This window comes from Diorhabda sublineata, chromosome X (assembly GCF_026230105.1).
Source record: "Diorhabda sublineata isolate icDioSubl1.1 chromosome X, icDioSubl1.1, whole genome shotgun sequence".
Classification (NCBI taxonomy): domain Eukaryota; kingdom Metazoa; phylum Arthropoda; class Insecta; order Coleoptera; family Chrysomelidae; genus Diorhabda; species Diorhabda sublineata.
In genome coordinates, this window is record NC_079485.1 from 32,780,784 (window position 1) to 32,799,859 (window position 19,076).

General features: G+C 28.7%; 2 protein-coding genes across 2 annotated transcripts; both read left to right on the forward strand.

Annotated features, from left to right (window-relative positions):
• Positions 1–194: 194 nt before the first annotated feature.
• LOC130450818 (uncharacterized) lies at positions 195–3,493 on the forward strand. Its single transcript, XM_056789459.1, has 3 exons — positions 195–532; positions 1,997–2,094; positions 2,452–3,493. Exons 1-3 carry the CDS (start codon positions 509–511, stop codon positions 2,750–2,752), a joined length of 423 nt encoding a protein of 140 aa, XP_056645437.1. The 5' UTR covers positions 195–508; the 3' UTR covers positions 2,753–3,493.
• Positions 3,494–9,671: 6,178 nt separating this feature from the next.
• Positions 9,672–17,258, forward strand: LOC130451159 (UPF0547 protein C16orf87 homolog). The gene is made up of 3 exons (XM_056789990.1): positions 9,672–10,150; positions 10,207–10,374; positions 16,773–17,258. The coding sequence occupies exons 1-3, from the start codon at positions 10,100–10,102 to the stop codon at positions 16,980–16,982; spliced, it is 429 nt and encodes a 142-aa protein (XP_056645968.1). The 5' UTR covers positions 9,672–10,099; the 3' UTR covers positions 16,983–17,258.
• Positions 17,259–19,076: the final 1,818 nt, after the last annotated feature.

The following is a 19,076-nucleotide window of genomic DNA, read 5'->3' on the forward strand; positions in this document are numbered from 1 at the left end:
GCGTTCACGTGTCACATTCTTAAGTAGAATACACGAATGTACAAGCTAAACAATGTTTAGTTTGTATGCTGCAATAATTTAAGATGACATTGCAGTCAAAATTATACCACGTGACCTTATTTGACGCTGTAAACCAGCGACGAGCGTCAACATGAAATCGAACCTTAACAAATCAGTCAATTTTTGACAATTTTGACAGACATTTCATATTCAAACATAAATGGTCGTTTATATGTAATTTTCAAATTGTGTTTAGGTTTATACTCATAGGAATTCTGTTTTGCAGCATAATTAATGAATTGTTAAAATATTTTAATATAGTGCAGACGTTTAAGAACTCATTATAAGTGCTTTTAATACTATATAAGTATATTGAAAACATTTCGTAAAGTGATTATACAAAGTCCAAATATGTATTGAGATGTGATTATGCAGTAGAGATATTGTAATAATAGTTTTCTATTAATAAAAGTAGATAAAATTGGAATTTGCGTTGTCTGAAAACAATATGGATAGTAAGTTTAGGACTTCAGTAAGTTTTATGTTAATACACTTCTGTTCATTTTTAGTTGATCTATTACCAAATGTAATTTAGAAATTCCAATTTTATTTCATTCGTTACTTGAGCTATTTATATGTGAACAATTTAATGATACTGATTTATTTATTCAAATAGTTTATCAGAGAAAGAAATACATACTTACATCAAATTAAGGCTGAAAATAGAAAAAAAACTAATAAGGTACTAGGAAGTACCCTTCGAATTTGGATTGAAAAGCAGCAATTGTCTATTGTACTCATAATTTTTCTTCCTTATCACAAGTTGGTAGGAAAAGGTTGTAATTAAAGCTCCTGGGCTTTTTTCAATAATATTATTTCAACAAATTTCAATAAAATTTTGATAAATCATTGTTTTATAATGCAAACCTTGAAGTCTCATGTGAATTTCTTATTGAATATTTTTTTCAAAATAAAATAGAACAAAAATGTTATGATTCTCACCCTGTTTTTTCTATTGATAACTGATAACTTCTCAATTCATTTTGAGAAATTGAGTATTAATACATTCTTTTGGGGTCTTACTTGAAAGGAAGAAGGCAGAGAGTTTGCACGGATCAGAGCTTATCTAAGACTAGCAAAAAAGTATTTGGTGTGCCACAGGGTTCAATACTTGACCCACTTTTGTTCCTCGTATATGTTTTTGATATATGTGACAGTGTCTCTCACTCTCACATGCAATCATATGCTGATGACACTCAGGTCCTGCACTGAGATCTACAAGCAGCAGCTGCACACCTAAACAGAGATCTGTTAAGCATCCTTGAATATTCTACTGAACATAATTTAAAACTGAATGCAAATAAGATTTTAGTTTTGCTATTTTATTCTCAGAGACCTACAGAAAATTTGCAACAAAATTTAAAATTGAAGTTGCGCGCAGTGAGATGTTGGTATTCAAGCAATTTGCTAAAAACTTAGGACTAACATCATTTTAAAATTAGGAAAAAACTTTGTGAATGTTTGGTATTGTTTTTATTTACTTACTGTAATCTTATTTGCTATCCTTAACGAATTAAGTTGGTTGAAAATGGAAAATTTCAAATCTTCATTTCATGAATCTCTGTGGTATGACTGGAGTAGAGTAGGAGAATCAGGCAGGAAAAGACAGGAAACCAGAAGTTGTGGTGAAAATAAGCGAGAAAGTGTAGAGATGGTTTATGGGGACTTATCTACCTCTACATGAGGATATAGATCGCATTTTTTCAATGTAACCCTGTTAGAGGTGTTAAGCCTATTATTATTATTTGTTCTTAATATATTTTGTTTTCTGGATTTATTAGTCTCAGTATTAATTTTGTTATCAATAATTTAGCTTCTTCTTCAGATCTTACACCTTACCTTATCTAATCTAATGTAAAACTTTTAATTGGTTAATATTCAGTATGAGATAAATATCAAAAAATAATTTTGAAATTTATGTTTTTTTGTATTATAGATTTTGAAGCTCAACAAATGTGTCAGTGAATTCAATGATTCAACAACTGATTATAGAGAAGTAAGAAGAGTTAGTTTTGCCAGTAGCAATTTTATTAAGTGAGTTATTTTTTATAATTCCAGAATATAGGAGGGTTTTTGTTAACTGTATATAAAAAATATTTGTCAGACTAGATTGAATTGATTCACTTTCGTTTTGAAATTTTCTTTACAATACTCGGGTCTAAAATCCGTTGCAGAAAATCATATAATAAATCTTTGCTATTAAAAAAATTTAATTACGTTTAATTTAGATGTAAAGGTATTCGTGTTTGTGGATAACAAGATCGTTTGAAACAATAGATTTGCATTTTTGGTCCCCTTTATCATTCACATCATCACCATCATCTTTAAACTTTCTTGACCACCCAGTACTTACAGATTTTTTTATATAAATTAATCATTCGTTACTTTCAGGCTGTTTGCAGCAGATCCTGAAAAAAATACAATTTGGGATAACACTTATGAAGAAGTGCTCGCTGATTCAACCAGATCTAATGACCATGAAATTCTAGACATGACTTTGGAAGTAACAGATTTCAAAGAATGCGATAAAGAAAATTATATAATGATTAATCCGTTTAGTGATAGCGACTTCAAAAATAAATCTCTCTTTTTCGAAGCAAACGTTACTTCAAATTCTGAGCAAGATATGGAGTTCACAAATGTCTTACAAAATTTTGCAATAGCTAGTAAAATGCAAATAGAAAATACGTAGAGAAAATTAGAAGATAAAACATCCAAAATATATTCAACAGATAATGCGGAAAAAACAACAAACGAAATAGAAAACATGCAATTTATATGCGCTTATCAAATTTCTGATAACGTAAAATGTGTGGACCTAATCGATAATGTTGTAGAAGAAAACATGGAGCTCACTTGTGCTATAACACTATTTAATAATCAAGGCACAGTAAATAATGAAATCACCCATACTGAAAGAGATTATAGAAAAAAAGTGGCCCTTAAGAATAGTTCAGGTGACTCAAAATTACAAGAAAAACCTTTTGATACGCTACAGGATGAAAATTTTGTTTCGGTATTCTGTTGCTAATTTGATCTAATTTTATATTCCTAAATTAAAACTACATGTTTTCATTCAACATTTTTCAAGGGTAGGTAGATTTAAACAAATAAAATAGCGCCCTCTAGCGTATACGTTACTCATTAGGTTATTTCGAAATTATAACTCTTACATTGGTAGAAAGGAGTTCTCTATAAATGGTTCCCGAGATATGGCCGAGAACCATTCTTATTGAGACACCCATACAAAATTACTCACTACTATTAAAGACGAAGAACAAAAACTAAAATATATAACTAAATATAACTAAAGAGGAATTAATGAAACTTTAGAGCAATTACATGAACTTTATTATTAGAAAAACACGAGAACAGTCACAAACTATATTAATAATTGTAGTATTTGTCAAAACAATAAATATTAGAGACAGAATCCTTATGTTCCTCCTATGTTGACAAAAACAGCCACAAAATCCTTCCAAATTATGCATATGGATGTTTTTATTTTTGATGGAGAGAGAACTTTAATTTATGATTTTAGAAAATTTTCACAGGCGATATCAATTCCAAGAAAATCCTCAGTAGTTATAAGGAAAGCACTCATAAAATATTTCGTTTCTTCTGGCATTCCTCAATTGATAATTGTTAATAAAGACGCCGAGTTTAATAATGAAACAGTGAAAGAACTCCGAGATCTATATGAAATAAAAGTTTATTTCACTACCCCAGGTCACCACGAATTAAACTCAGTATCTGATGGATTACACTCCACTTTGATAGAGCACTTAAGACTTCCAAGAGAAATTTACCCCCATAAAACTGATTTAATGGATTATGCTATATTTGCTTACAACAATTCGATACATAGTGCTAGAAATGTCACACCATTTGACCTCACTTTTAGACATAAAAACTAGAAATCCTAATGAAATTTTCATATATTCATTTTATTGAGATTACATTAATAAACATGAAGAAAAACTAGAATATATTAACAAAAAATATAAAGAAAAAGAAGCAAAAAGTTGTAGAAAAAACTAACGTACAAGGTATCTCAAATAAATAAACAAGATAAAAGATTTTTCTAACAAAAATTTTAGATAAATATAAAGTAGAAATATCTAGAAAAACATTGAAACGAAATAAAAAAATAGATAAACAAGTAATACACAATTAAAGAAGTCCCATAGTTTTCTCTTCGGCCGGAGGATTTAAGAAACGACAAAGACTGAGTCACAATGAAAAATATGATTATTTTGTAATTTCTTAGAATGTATAAAAACAATTTTGTTATGTAAAAATTAAGATTATTTGTATGTAATTTAGTGAAGAAACATTGTAATTTTTCGTTTTTTAAAAAGTACCTATATATCATTCTCGTCATAACCTTGCGGCCGAGGAGCAAGCTACGAAAGGAGGCACCACCTTTGACTTCCCACACATTTCTAGTCGAAATTCAGAGGCTTGAACATAAAAGGAAAGCTGTAAATTTGCCAAGGTGCTGAAATTCTAACATCAATTAATAATAACTACAATTTATTAAAATTATTAGGTTATTTTACTATTAATTTCAAATTGTCGCTAAATATTCTATAATTTAATTTATAATAGAATGATATCGCTTTATTTTTGACAGACTTTGACTCTGTAAAAATAGCAGGAAATACAGCGGTTAACTAAAACTATGACATAACATGAAGAATATTGCAGCAATAAGAAAAAGAACATAAGAATAAAGGGAGTTTAGTCTGAGTGATGTTAGTGGGAACTAGAAATAGAATTTTAAAATTCGAATTTTAGCAACTTTGTACTTTTCATGGCTCACTTACAGCTTTCAATCCTTTCTATATTTTGGAAAAGTTCAATTCTTTCTATATTTTGGAAAAGTTCAATTCTCATGACCGATAAAAAGGAACATAAAAAAAATAGTCAATGATCAATCGAGTGAAGAACGAAACTTTTACGTTTTCCTTCTCACGATACGCTCCCACTGCAGAGGCTCATCAAGCGAATCGTAGAATATTTGGATAACATGTCACGACACTCGCTCTTTTACGGACAAATCATAAGCATTGGACAATTTGTAGCACCTCGAATTTACTTTTACTAATCCATCTGCCTCAAATAACACCGTTATATTACGGATTTGACCCGATTTGGTTCAATTATTACGATTATTTGATATTATATTAGTCCTGTAGTCACATGAGTTTGTTTGGGCTTACATATATTGAGTAAGTGCACGGCGCACACCAGAAGTGCTTCAATCCTACAGTCCCTTGAATAATTTACACCCTATGTAATCATTTAATATTTATTGAAATAATTACTCTCTTAGTCTCTCTAGCGATTAAAAAAATGTATCGGCATCAGTCAACTTCACACTATAATGTTTTTCTTATTTATTTATACTATTTATATCGGCGGGGTGAATTTAAACGGAATACGTAATGAACTTATATAATTTATTTGAATTCACCAGTTAGTTTTCTTTGTTTTTCCCTTCATTATGACTTACAATTAAACTAAACTAACTCCGCTAAACGTGCTCGAAACAAAAACAAATAAAAAGACATTTCTAGAATTAGTTCTAAAAAAATAACATGAACAACTCGCCGCTATTTATTGAAAAGGGTCAGAGGCGCCGCTAATTCGCCAAATGTTGGAATTACATTATAAACGGACAGGACCAGCTTCACTGCCCATGTCGTGTCGGATCAACACGATTAACCTTCCATTAGTCGCGCGTGTATCTACGAGATACATGGCTAACTTTTTGCTAAATATTTATTTGTGTAATAGCTCTAGAAAATGGAGATTTGCAGTAGTTCTCGGTAGATGTATCTCGAAGCCTTTCCTAGAAGTACAATTGGCTGATTTCATTAAGTTTATTCACTTTCTCTTTGTAAAGATGTGCGGACCTATCTTTTATTGCATCCTGTATTGGTGTGAACTGATATACTTGAAGTAATTTGTTTGGAATTTTTAAGTTTAATTTTTTATTTTTAGCACCATACTGTACAATGTTTTTAATGTTCAGCAGCTGTATAATAAAAATGATCTTATATATGCATTGTATTTACTAAAATTCAACATTTAAATAAATAATAATAAAGCATTTTTTCAGTCGTCCAAAGTAGAATAACGCCTCAATGATAAAAACCATTCATTAATTTCATATATTTGTAACATGCTATTCGGCTTTTAAAATTAAACAAATATATTTTATAAGTTTATCTTTTATTATAATCTTCTTTGATTTCGATGTAAATAAAACAAACTTCAAATTTACGTCTCTACACTTAACTTCAGGAATTATTATATTCAATAATTAGTCAACTTACGAATTTTTTTTTATTACTCACCTGCAGAGGTTTGTTCGACAGTCATTTTTTATATATAAAACAATGTACTTCTTCTTCTTCTCTATTTTGGCCTCCACCTAAACAGTGTTTGGCCAGCGCTGGTTTTCGCTTTGATTTATTTTAAACCAAAGCTTATACTTTTTCTGTTTCTTTTTTGATGAATTCGGCAACGGCCGAGCATTTCACACATTTTAGATGTTGCCTCGGTTAGGAAAAATAGGACCAGGATCTTGATAGGAAGGATTCTCGTTTGACTCATTTTCATATTTAGTTTTAAATGTATATGTGTAGTATAATAATTATTTTTGTTTATATCTCAATTTTGTATATTTTGATAAATTTTATGATTATAATGTTTTAGTTTTCTGTGTTTAAAATGTTGGATAATGTAATTGGTGTAGGTATTTTTAGTTCAATTAGTTTGTTATATAAATCAAAATTGGGGGTTCGATTAATAGGGCATCTGAAAAAAAATATGGTTTAGATCTTCCGTTTGTTCACAGATGCCTTTTATCTATAAATGGAATTTTGTAGAAGAAAGGTGTTTTCGGGAAGTCGTGTTGAATCGAATTGTACCATTTTCCTTTGTTTGCAAATCAGTTTTTCCAGTGTTCCTTGTATTCTGTTTTAATTTATTCTTTAAAATGTATCTAAATGTCTTCTTTATCTATTTTAAAATTTTCGGCTGGTAGGTACATTAAGATTTCTTCCGATTTGCGCAAGTTGGTCAGCAATTTCATTCCCTATGACTACAGCGTGTCCCGAAATCCATGCTAGAACAATATTGTTATTTTCCTTTACCAAATCCACTATTAATTTTTACCCCATTAACGTGGTGTATTTAAATTTGCCTGTTATTTGATTACCAACCTTGTTGTCTTCCGGATTCAAGGATCCATCTGTGAAAATCTATGTATATTCACTGCATTTCGGTGCAAATTCGTTGATGAATTTTTGTTGTGAATATATTTTTTGTTTCAGAAAATACCGTATTAATTCCCTCTGTTTGTTATTTTATTTCTTCTTTAAAGCATGGGTCTATTTCGCTTGCGTAAATATTTTGATTTGTTTCTTCAATTCGATTTTTTGCTTCAACATTCTTTGTTTTTCCAGTACCCTGTTTTTTCTCTACACTTTTCCCAAAGTTTGTCAGTTAATTCTTTTAAAGGATTTTGATCTTCTATATATTTTCAAGTAGAATTTAATACTTAATAATTTTCTACGGTATTCTAACGCCATTTCTCCACATTCTGCTAAGAGACTATTAGTTGGAGTAGATTTCATGGTTCCAGTTATGATTCTTAGTCCCTTATATTGATTTTGATCTAGTTTAATCAATATATATATATATATATATATATATATATATATATATATATATATATATAGTAGTAATAATGTAACTGGATCTGCTCCCCAGTATGTTCCACAAACAGCTCTCATTATGTTTAACCCTTTGTTTACTTTGTTTTCAATGTGTTGAATGTATGATCCCCAATTTAAGTGTTCTTTCATTATTACCCCTAAATATTTAATATTGTCCTTGAAGTCAATTTCCTGTCAATTGCTTCTCTTAAAGTTGGTGCCTCTCTCTCTCTCTCTCTGGACAATTCCTGCTAACGCTGTTGTGCTCCATACTCGCGCAGTGTTTAGATTTCATTATGCATTCCGCTCTGTCTTCTTCTAAGTGTGTTTCTCCACAATTCAAGCAATTTCTCTTTTTGGTTTTATAGTGTTTTTTTATATGTCCGTAGTTTAAACAGTTGTAACATTGTAAAATTGGCATAATGTATGGTAGTACTCTGTGCTCTATTCCGCATATCTTCACACTTATCGGCAGGGTTGTTCCCGAAAACGTATATCTTATAGTCTCTGTTGGCACTAATTCTACCTTATTAGTTTCTTCCTCAACATCCTTCAAATTATTTGTTGTTTCCTCCCTTAAATCTACCCGGTCTATGAATTTCTTTTTCCTTAGAAATCGCTTTGCTTCTAAAACTTTTATTGCCCCATTATTTACTTGTGAATATTTATTTATTCATCCGAAATTGATGTGTCTATGTATTTGACTATTCCTTTACATGAAATGTTTTGGTTATAAAAACTTCGTACCCTTTATTCCTGACATCTTGATTTATCAAAAACTCATTAGCGGGTATATTTTGAAAATTCTACACTGATCGTGTTTTTCCCTTTTTTATTAATTTTTTTAACATTATTTATTTTCAAGTCAAACATTTCTCTAGCAATTGCAAGATAATTATAGTTTCCAATATTTTTATTTTCCGAACCTGCTTCAATATAAACTTCGAACGGTGCTTTGTCTAAATACGAGTATTTATCACTACTTTTTATATTTTGTTTGTCTTTTTTCGATCCTGCCGGTTCTTGACAATCGATATTAATTTCTTCCACATTCATTTGTATTACGTTTTCGCAATTTTTATACCTTTCAGGAGGGCCAAGCCTCCCTGATTTTTCCATTGCTTCCCTTGACTGTTAATTTATTTTATCCCTGTTAAATATATTAAAAATAAAAAAAAAAATTTTAAGAAGAAATGTTTCCAGGCATGAAGGTTGTTCTATACAAAGGTTTATGTTAGTATAAGTTCACTTACCAATTATCCTTCTAAAATGGCACTTACTTTTCTTACGCACGTGTTACCTTTTCGAAAGCCGAAACACGAATCAAAACAAGTACTTTTAGCTTTTACTAGTCAATACACCACGATCACGATCTTTCTCGTTCCCAAACCTAAGTGGAATGGCTTTTTAAATATTAATTATTGACAAAACAGAAAAAAATAAAGCGAAAGCTTTCAGAGATTATATTATAATTTGTAATTATTGAATTTTTTAGTAGAATGCTTAACTGATTTACATTAAAGTTAAATCAAAATATCTTGTGCGGCGATTGTAAAATATTTGTTGTAATGTAATGAAATATATTCTCATTGTTGCAATCTGTGTTCCTTAAGTTTTGAAAATTCCTTTAATACTTTCAACTCCCATTTCGACTCATCTCATGACAAAGGTCGACGTGAACATTAGTCATGACGTCATGAGTGACGTTTTCGCCGAGACTACAACGATCATAGTTGCTATGTGGAACGCACAAAAGAGTATTTCAGGCTGCGTGAACGCTTAATGGAATGCACCGTTGGAATTCCTTATTTGTCAATATCACAAAAAACAAGCAATATCTAGTCTTTATTATCAGAATCTTTATCTTAGTCAAATTGTATTTAAAAACCAACACGATTATTCTAACAATTCCATTCTTTGGGTATAGATTGTAATTCAAATTCAACCTTCTTAAATTTATAATAACTTTATTATAAATCTTGGAAATTAAGACGAGTACAGCTACCATTATGGCGAGAAAATATGACAGCGCCCGAATTAATGACGTCATTACTACTCACCTCACCAGGGTAGTGATGTATATTTCGAAGTACATGCTATTTTGTCAATAACAGAAAACAAAAACAGTGTAGTAATTAATTAAAAAAGTAGTAGGTAGATGTGATTTCTGTGAAGTGTGTAAAAAGAACTAATCATGTATTTTAAATTATATACTTTCTGCAGTATTTTTTACTATTGACAATATTTCATTGTACTTTAATCTATAGTGAAAAACAAGTTATGTCACAAATTCTAGAATAAACACTGCTATGCCTAAGAAAACTATGATTGCTAAGATTTGCCCAACTTGCAAACAACAAGTAATATTTATTTGTTCCTTTTAAAAGTGATTTTCAACAGCAATTCTTATTTTCAGGTTCCAGTAGCATGTAAATCATGTCCCTGTGGGCATTTCTTTTATAATGCTAAACGCATTGCGAGAGAGTTTGCTATAGAGGCTGATTATAGAAGACGTACTTCTCGTGTTCGAAGAGGGAAACCTAATTATTATGATGCCCTTGAGTTTGATAAGCATATAAAGAAAGTAAGATTTGTTAAAATATTTGAAGAATTAATATATATTTTTACGTCGAGTATGCAGTTTGGCTTCATTTTCTAGATTAATGAAAAAATAATCTTTTTCTCTTGCTAATGAATTCAAATTAGAAACCAAACTGTTGAGAAATTACATATTTCCAAAGCCAAATAAAATAGGTCTAAGGGGTGAGAAATATATATATATATATATATATATATATATATATATATATATATACATATACATATATATATATATATATATTTATATATATATATATATATATATATATATATATATATGATGTATATGATATATTGAAAAATTCTTAGCCTACTATAGAACCAAACAAAATTTAAAAAAAGTGTTTCTTCCTGCTCTGCAAACCAGATCTCCAACTCCAAAAAATCAATCATGATTACTCCATGGTAATCCCAAAAAACTGAAGCAAGAACTTTTCTAGCCCGAAACTTAGGTCTTTGATAACCAGAGTGTCACCATTCCATCGATTGTTGCTTTGTTTCTGGATCGTAGAAATGTACCCAAGTCTCATCCATAGTAACAATTCGGTTTAAGAAATCTACATCCTTTTCAAAACGAGCGCAGATCGAATGCGAAGCTTGCACGCTTTTGATCAACAATCGAACCTATTCTCATGTCCAAATTGACGTGAACTATATAATGAACGCGTTCATATGAAATATATAGTGGTTCAGATATCCATTTCAGCTCAATTCGACTGTCTGATAAAATCATGTCATGAACTACAATATTTTCGGGGACTGACACAGAAACTGGCCTTTTCGATTGGTCATCATCTTCAATGGAAAATTTACCACTTTAGAAGCTTGCAGTCCAATTTTTCACAGTCGCATATGAAGTACAGTGATTACTAAGGGTGTTAAGCATATGGTAACGCAATATTTTGTTTATGCATGGAACTGATTTAGGCTAACTAGATATCAATACATCCTCATTTACATTCATATATATATATATATATATATATATATATATATATATATATATATATATATATAAATTTCTTCAATTTCTTAGACTTTTTGATATATTAATGCATTTATATATGTATATATATTGTATATATATGTGTATACACATATGTATATGAATTGTAAAGAAGTCTTTGCCAGCTATATAATGAGTGGTTATTTTTGGAAACATGGCAAGGAAACATAAAAGTGGACTAACTTTCAATATATTTCAAACTTTCGAATACTTATGTATTCATCATCGATTGAAATTATAGTTGAATACATTATAAGAAATATGTATGAATGTATAACAATAATAAAATTTAACTTTCAATAATTAATTAAGATTTTCGGTGATTTTTGATATTGTTAATGCTTTTAAAAATTTTAAACTCATAGACTTCAAAATTCATGTTTCAAATTGATGTTGATAGAAATTTTGATTAAAGGAAATATTGATTCTGGTGACTATAGGAATTTTCATCAATATTTGATTATTTAGATTATGAATGACGTTGAATTTTTATACGTTAGATAAGGATAAGTTTTGGTAAATGATGTTTAATAATGATTGGTAAATTTATGGATAACATTACATTTCAATAGGTTAGGTCGTTATGAACGTAGTTGAATATACATTGGCTAAAATTTAATGATAATAAATTTCATAGGTTAGGTCGTTATAGGTGAAGTTAAAATTTATAGGTTAGGTGAGGTTAGTTGTTAATGGTGTTGAAATTTTATGGAATTTGTTTTTTCAAAATCTAAAAGATATGCATAAATTACACTATATATATATATATATATATATATATATATATATATATATATATATATATATATATATATATATATTTATATTATTATTATATTATTTTTATATATATATATATATATATATATATATATGTACATTGCACTTTTAAATTCAAAAACATTTATATTTCAATTAAAAACTATTTGTTGATATTTTTGATATTAAAATATGATGAATATTTATACTGATGGAAATAATATATGGTATTAAAATGTCAACCAGTGGTATGGTCTGACACGGCGGCTAGAACAAGTTGCAATTCAAACCATTGGAATATAAATGGTATTGTGTTTATTTCTTTATTATCATTTATGTAAGATGAAGATTTTTGAAAAATTATATCTTTTTAAAATCGTTTTCTGCTTTATAAATTTTTGTATTTCTATAATAGAACTGATGTTTCTTCTCTTTCTCATGTTTTGTTAAGGTTGTAACCATTATGTTTTGTCATATTTGTGACTTTTTATTTCATTTTCAATGTATTGGCTTGTTTGACCAATATATGTAGCTTCTCAGTTATTACTTGGAACTTCATGAACATTATTACTCGTCTTTGATATTAGTGTTATTGATTTTAGTACAGAGAAGTGTTTTGATAAAAGGTTATTGGGTTTACAACATATTTTCAAATCATATTTCTTGAATAAATGTTATTGTTTGTGATAAATCATTTATGAAGGGATGATATATAGATTGTTGTTTATTTTAACTACTAGTCTTATTATTATTCTGTGGTTTGTGGATAATTATGTTTCTATAGTGTTATTTTTGTGAGTATCTAGAAAGTTAATGTTATTATTTTTTTCAAATTTTATTCTGACTTCTGATATTTTCTTCTTTATCTTTAGGTACTGTTGTTATGTATTCATCAACATATCCATAAAAAAATGGAATTCCATATTTAAGATTTTTTATTGTTTGCTCCTAAAGTTCTTCCATAAGTATTCGTGCTATACTGCTGGATATTGATTAACGCCAGGCACATCCTTCTATTTGCTTAAACATTTCATTTTCAAATAAGAAGTGCGTAGAATTAATGGTTAGCTCCTGAGCATATATAACTTCATCTAGAGTCATGTCAGTATATATTTTTTTAAAATTATCAAAACAGGAAACAATTTAAAAAAGAGAGAATGTTCCGAAGTGGTAGTAATCGAAAAATCTTCATCTTACATAAGGGCAAATATACTAAAAGGTCATCAATACGATAATAAAAATAAAACTGCCATAATGAACCACGAAATATCAAAAAAAAACATAAATTCGATTGTAAAGATCAAAAAACTCTGGAAACAGATGAATTAGAGAATTTTTAGAAATGATTCACATTCATAGGAACGAGAAAACAATCAATGTTAAAAAATTCCTAAATAATTTGAGTGAAATTTATAGCTCTATCTATAATCTACATAAGTTGGCGGCATATGGGAAACTTTTTTATCATTAATTTTACGAAAAAAAGTTATTCTTTATAAAAAGTTTTGCATGGTCCAAAACCAAAAATTCAATCAGCAGATGTTAAATTTTTTCAGTCGTATACGAGGTTGTGATTTTTGCTCTAGAGTAAAGTACATTTCTTTTTGACAATATCGAAAATTGTTATAAAGAAAAGATGTTTAGAAGTAAAAATAGCTTTCAAATATTCAACATTGTTTATTTACATTGAAAAAATATTTTTTTCTACATTTTCTCTGCGAGTACGTTGGAAATTTATGTTTGCTCATTAATGCATTGTATTTATTAATTATAAATTTGATTAAATAATTCTAAATAAACTTTTAAAAACAATTATCTGATAACCTTTAAGTTGATTAATCAATAGTTTGTAACATTTTAACGATGCATTTAAATGAAGTGTGTATGCATAATTTACTTTGTTATAATAAACACTAATGAATAATCACTATCTTCAATTAACTAATGCCTCCACATATCCCCCATTTCTGTTTATACATGAAACAGTTCTATTACAAAATTCTCTTAAGACATTGCTAACCATATGGGGAGTTATATTACGAACCACTTCTGCAATTATTCTGTCTAAATTGTTAACATCTTGAAATGGCTTTTGAAGGTAAACTTTTTGCTTTAAGTAACCCCACAAGAAAAAAGTGGGGTTAAATCTGGAGACCGCGGAGGCCAAGGTATTTCCGAAAAACGATGAAAAACCCTTCCATTGAAAATATTTTCAATGTATCGACATACATCTAATCTGCTGTAACTTGGAGCACCATCCTGCAAGAACCATATCTGCTGACGTTCAAGTAAGGGAAGGTTGTCAAGAAAATCATTTATTTTATTATTTAAAAAGCACAAATAACGATCAGCAGTCAAGGTTCCTCTGATAAAAAAAAGGTTCAATTATTTGATTTTTATACATTCCGCACCACATATTTGTTTTGAACGAATATTGGTCCCGAGTTTTCAACGTAAAATGTGGATTTGTATCACTCTATTAACGACAGTTTTGGCTAGAAACTGTCCCATTTGATGAGAATGTTGCTTCATCCGTAAAAATAATACACCTTGACATAAACGGGTTATCTACTAAATTACCTATATGTCACAACAGAATTCAAATCGTCTATCATTATCTCCAGGTCTTAAAGTATGAATTTTTTGAGGTTTGTAAGGATGATATTTGTATTTATTTGTTTATTGTGTTTATACCGTGGCACTTTTTGAAATACGATTGTTGACGTTTTTTTCGAAAGTTCGATATTTAGACAGTTCTCAAAGCCTACTTTAATTTTCAGTTTTAAAAAATGCCAGTGTATCCTAGATTAATTATGCATTAATGTGCAAAATTTCCAACGCAATACTAGAGAAAATGTAAAAAAAAATATTTTTTAATGTAAATAAACAATGTTTAATATTTGAAAGCTATTTTTAATTCTAAACATCTTTTCTTTATAACAATTTTCGATATTGTCAAAAGGAAAGGTCCTTCACTCTAGAGCAAAAAATACATTTTTTGACAAACCTCGTATACGACTGAAAAAAATTAACATCTGATGATTGAATTTTAGGTTTTGGACCATGCAGAAGTTTTCATAAAGAATAACTTTTTTTCGTAAAATTAATATTGAAAAAGTTTCTTGTATGCCGCCAACTTACGTGGACAAACTGTATAATCAAGAGTAATTATATAATTTTTAGAATTTTTCTTCAAATAAATCGAAAACTATTATTAATGTATACAACCTTCAGTAAAGTGATATTATTTTTTTTGTAAATATCAGTTTCATATTAAAACCGGGGCATTTTATTGGAAAATAATTTAACTTGGTCCATTCCCTTTTGTTTTGGACATATATATATATATATATATATATATATATATATATATATATATATATATATATATATATATAAATAAATAATTTAACTTGGTTCATTCCCTTTTGTTTTGGACATATATATATATATATATATATATATATATATATATATATATATATATATATATATATATATATATATATGTCCAAAACAAAAGGGAATGAACCAAGTTAAATTATTTATTTATATATATATATATATATATATATATATATATATATATATATATATATATATCTGACAAATTTCAAATTGCATCCGCCTTTGACCTAGGTATCTATCCCAAAGAAATTTATAATGTCTTTGTTGGTTTTACCATTAGTTTCCATCTCAATGAGTATGAACTAACCTGTATAAAGTTATTTCTTTAAAATTATTTATAATACCTTCTGTCAATTGCTTCCTCCTCTACTCGCACTTCAATAAAACAGATTTTGAATGGTAGTTTTTTTAACCAGACCCTTTTCCACAACTTGCCACTGCCAAGGTAACAAGGGGCACTTGTTTTTGCTCCTTCAAATTAAGTAATGGTTTCCACATATTATGATTTATGGAAAGTATGATTTGTTACAAACTAGTAACAGAATCCATTCTGAAGTTATTCCAGTAACTCACCAAACTTCCTCCATAAACCTATGCCAGATCTAACGCATCGGTGATTTGTATCATTTAACTTCTGTGTTAATTGATTATAGAAATTTGAGCCATTAAATTTATTATCTGCACCTTTATACATCTTTAATTATTTCTGCTTTGTTTATAGAAACAAGACATACATTTTAAGGTACTGAAGTGCTTATTACTGTTTAATCTACCAACTAATGAATTAGGGAAATTAATACAGGCTATGCTGACAAGCACAATGTATGTTAGGCTCATGACAACGAGAAATTCTGATTTTGTTGTGATGTGGTATGTACTTAGCACATGCTCAATTTTTTTTCGGAGATGAATGACTTAGTCATTAAACATACTTTTTTCTTCTTTAGAAATGTTACAGCTCTGACTGATCAATTGTTATTTAATAATGTTTTGCTCCTTTGTTTTCAAATAGTATAAATATTGATGGTAGGAATGCTAACTAGCAAAAAAGTGAATCGGTGCATCTAAATAATGATTGAGTCGATCTAAAATGATAGGAACAATAAAATTATTGCTTTTATCTTTGTGAACTGACATGCAGTATAATGACAGTAATATAATTTTGAACTAGAGTTTAATTTAGACAAGTAAGTTTATATAATTTTCAGATTAAAAAAAGAACAAGTGAATGTGATAATGAAGAGGAAGAAGATAATAAAAAAGATAATGGGAAATCTAAGAAAAAAAAGGTTAAGAAGGATGAAGAGGAAGATGATGAAGCATTAACCAAACTGACTCCAGAACTTCAACAGCATTGTCAGTCAATTTTGGATCAAATTAATATAAAGTTAAGAATGGTAACTTGGAAACCTACTTAAAATATTTTTAGGTAACTGACAATTTATAGTCACATACTTCTTTCAAGTGTCTAACTCATAATATGTGTTAGATACTTAGCCCAACACTTTCTATAACAAATTAGCAAACAAAATAAATTTATCTGACAGATAATCTATAGACTATACAGTTCTCAATAAGTACGTGTAGATGAAAAGTCAATATTTGTATGATTCGTTTTGAAATCGTGAATGTTTGCTTATATACATCAATTCCCAAAAAGTTCTGGAATTTCTTAATAAAATTATTATCAAAAAGTGTTGACATTGATTCCCTATCCCTTTTCAAAAACTGCTTATTTTATCTACAGTGTTATTCACAGGTTCAAAAAAATACTTTATTTTCAATATCGCCAAATAATTAATTTAGCAATCACAATTATTAGCATATTAGTGAATAAATATTAAAAGTATAATAATAAATACAATATTTTATTATATACAATACAATATTACCGTATTGTATTGTATTTGAGGAAAAGTAGAAGGAAAATAATCAAACAAATATTAAAAAATAATTTATTAGCGTGTCCAGGAAAATAGAACGAGCCATTCACCTATTTTCGCAAAATGTATTAGGGAACTTTCCAACTATATGAGTATGGTTACAGTCAAAACCAAACTGTCGTTGTCATCATTAACACTTAAAGAATATAGTAGAATACAACACAAACACTAGTCATGAAGTAAAGACTAATATTCCATTATTTTCTTCAGCAAAAGAAACATTACAAAAAATGGGAAAACAATCTATCCTTCTCGTGACAAAAAACTATTCTCATGTTTTTTTGTGGTAGCGAACGAATAGTATCAGGTGTGTTCTAAAAAATCACAGAAAATTAAAAGGAATAAAGGTCAATAGAAAGCCATTTTTCCTCCAAAATTTAGTGGGCATAAAACCAGTAAGCTTGTGTAAAACTACAAAAAAATAATAAAGAATAGAATACTTGGCCTCAGGGATAGCCAAAATGGGGGCAAAGATTTTAGATATTTCTTTTTGTTGAAAAAAACACTGCAGATGAAAAGGTTACAGTAGCTTAACAGTTACATATTCTTAGAGAAGCATGTTTAGGTATCTATGAAACATTTGATAAAACAAAAACCACGAAACTAGAAGACGTGTTATCTTGTTTTGAAGATCACTTTTTACCCAAAAGAAATGTAAGCAAGTTTAACAATATTAAACAAAAAAAAAATGTCAAAATATATAAATGATTTTTATCTGAATTAAAAAGACAAGCAGCTAATTGTTCGTTTGTGTGTGAAATGATCAAAACTAGCTGTTTAGATAATGGTTATTAAGCTATTAATGTCACGTGACAATGAAGAATATTGAGTTATTAAATAATAATGCAGAAGAAATACTGAATGCCATCAATTTTCCTCGTAAATGTAGATGTGATTTAATCAACTAAAACAATGCTCTGTTAATAATCGAACTTGTGCATTTGTCAATGTAAAAGGTCATTTCACTAAAGTTTGTTTTTCAAGGACAAGCAGCATCAGTAGGAACAGGGTAATGTAAATACTCATAATTCTAATTTTGTGAATGAAATGTGCCGAAACTAATATTTTCATATATAAACAAAATAAAAATAATCAAAGTTCTTGTTGATATGCAACAATAACTTTTTATAATACTGATATAATGTTTAAGCTTGACATAGTAGCTGAATCTAGTGTTTTACCTTTGAAATATTTTAATGATTTGAATATTGATAGATTGAAAATTATCCATCACCATAACCAAGACAATTTCTTATGGCAATTTTGAATCAAAACCGTTGTTACATAACATTTAAGGGCATTTTCACAAAAATTAATTTAAAAATGTGAATTATTTGATTGCAGATTTCGACTTAGAGCCTTCACTTGCGTTAGGTGATTGTTAAAATTTTGATATTCAGTTCAGACAAAAATAATTATCAAAATAAACCGTTACCAAAAACAGGAAAAGAATTATATGAAAATTTTAAAAATGTTTAAAAATTAGCTGATTAGCTGACCCTTTTAGTACAGCAAAAGCTTATACCCCTAATATACTGAAATTACTGCAATACATACACACACCTCCGA

Bases quoted from the DNA above. Each gene is read 5' to 3' on its own strand.
- LOC130450818 (XM_056789459.1), top strand. From the start codon at position 509: ATGGATAGTAAGTTTAGGACTTCA. The intron at 533-1,996 runs GTAAGTTTTATG...TTTGTATTATAG, and splicing joins ATAGTAAGTTTAGGACTTCA to ATTTTGAAGCTCAACAAATG. The intron at 2,095-2,451 runs GTGAGTTATTTT...CGTTACTTTCAG, and splicing joins GCCAGTAGCAATTTTATTAA to GCTGTTTGCAGCAGATCCTG.
- LOC130451159 (XM_056789990.1), top strand. From the start codon at position 10,100: ATGCCTAAGAAAACTATGATTGCTAAGATTTGCCCAACTTGCAAACAA. The intron at 10,151-10,206 runs GTAATATTTATT...TCTTATTTTCAG, and splicing joins GCCCAACTTGCAAACAACAA to GTTCCAGTAGCATGTAAATC. The intron at 10,375-16,772 runs GTAAGATTTGTT...TATAATTTTCAG, and splicing joins TTGATAAGCATATAAAGAAA to ATTAAAAAAAGAACAAGTGA.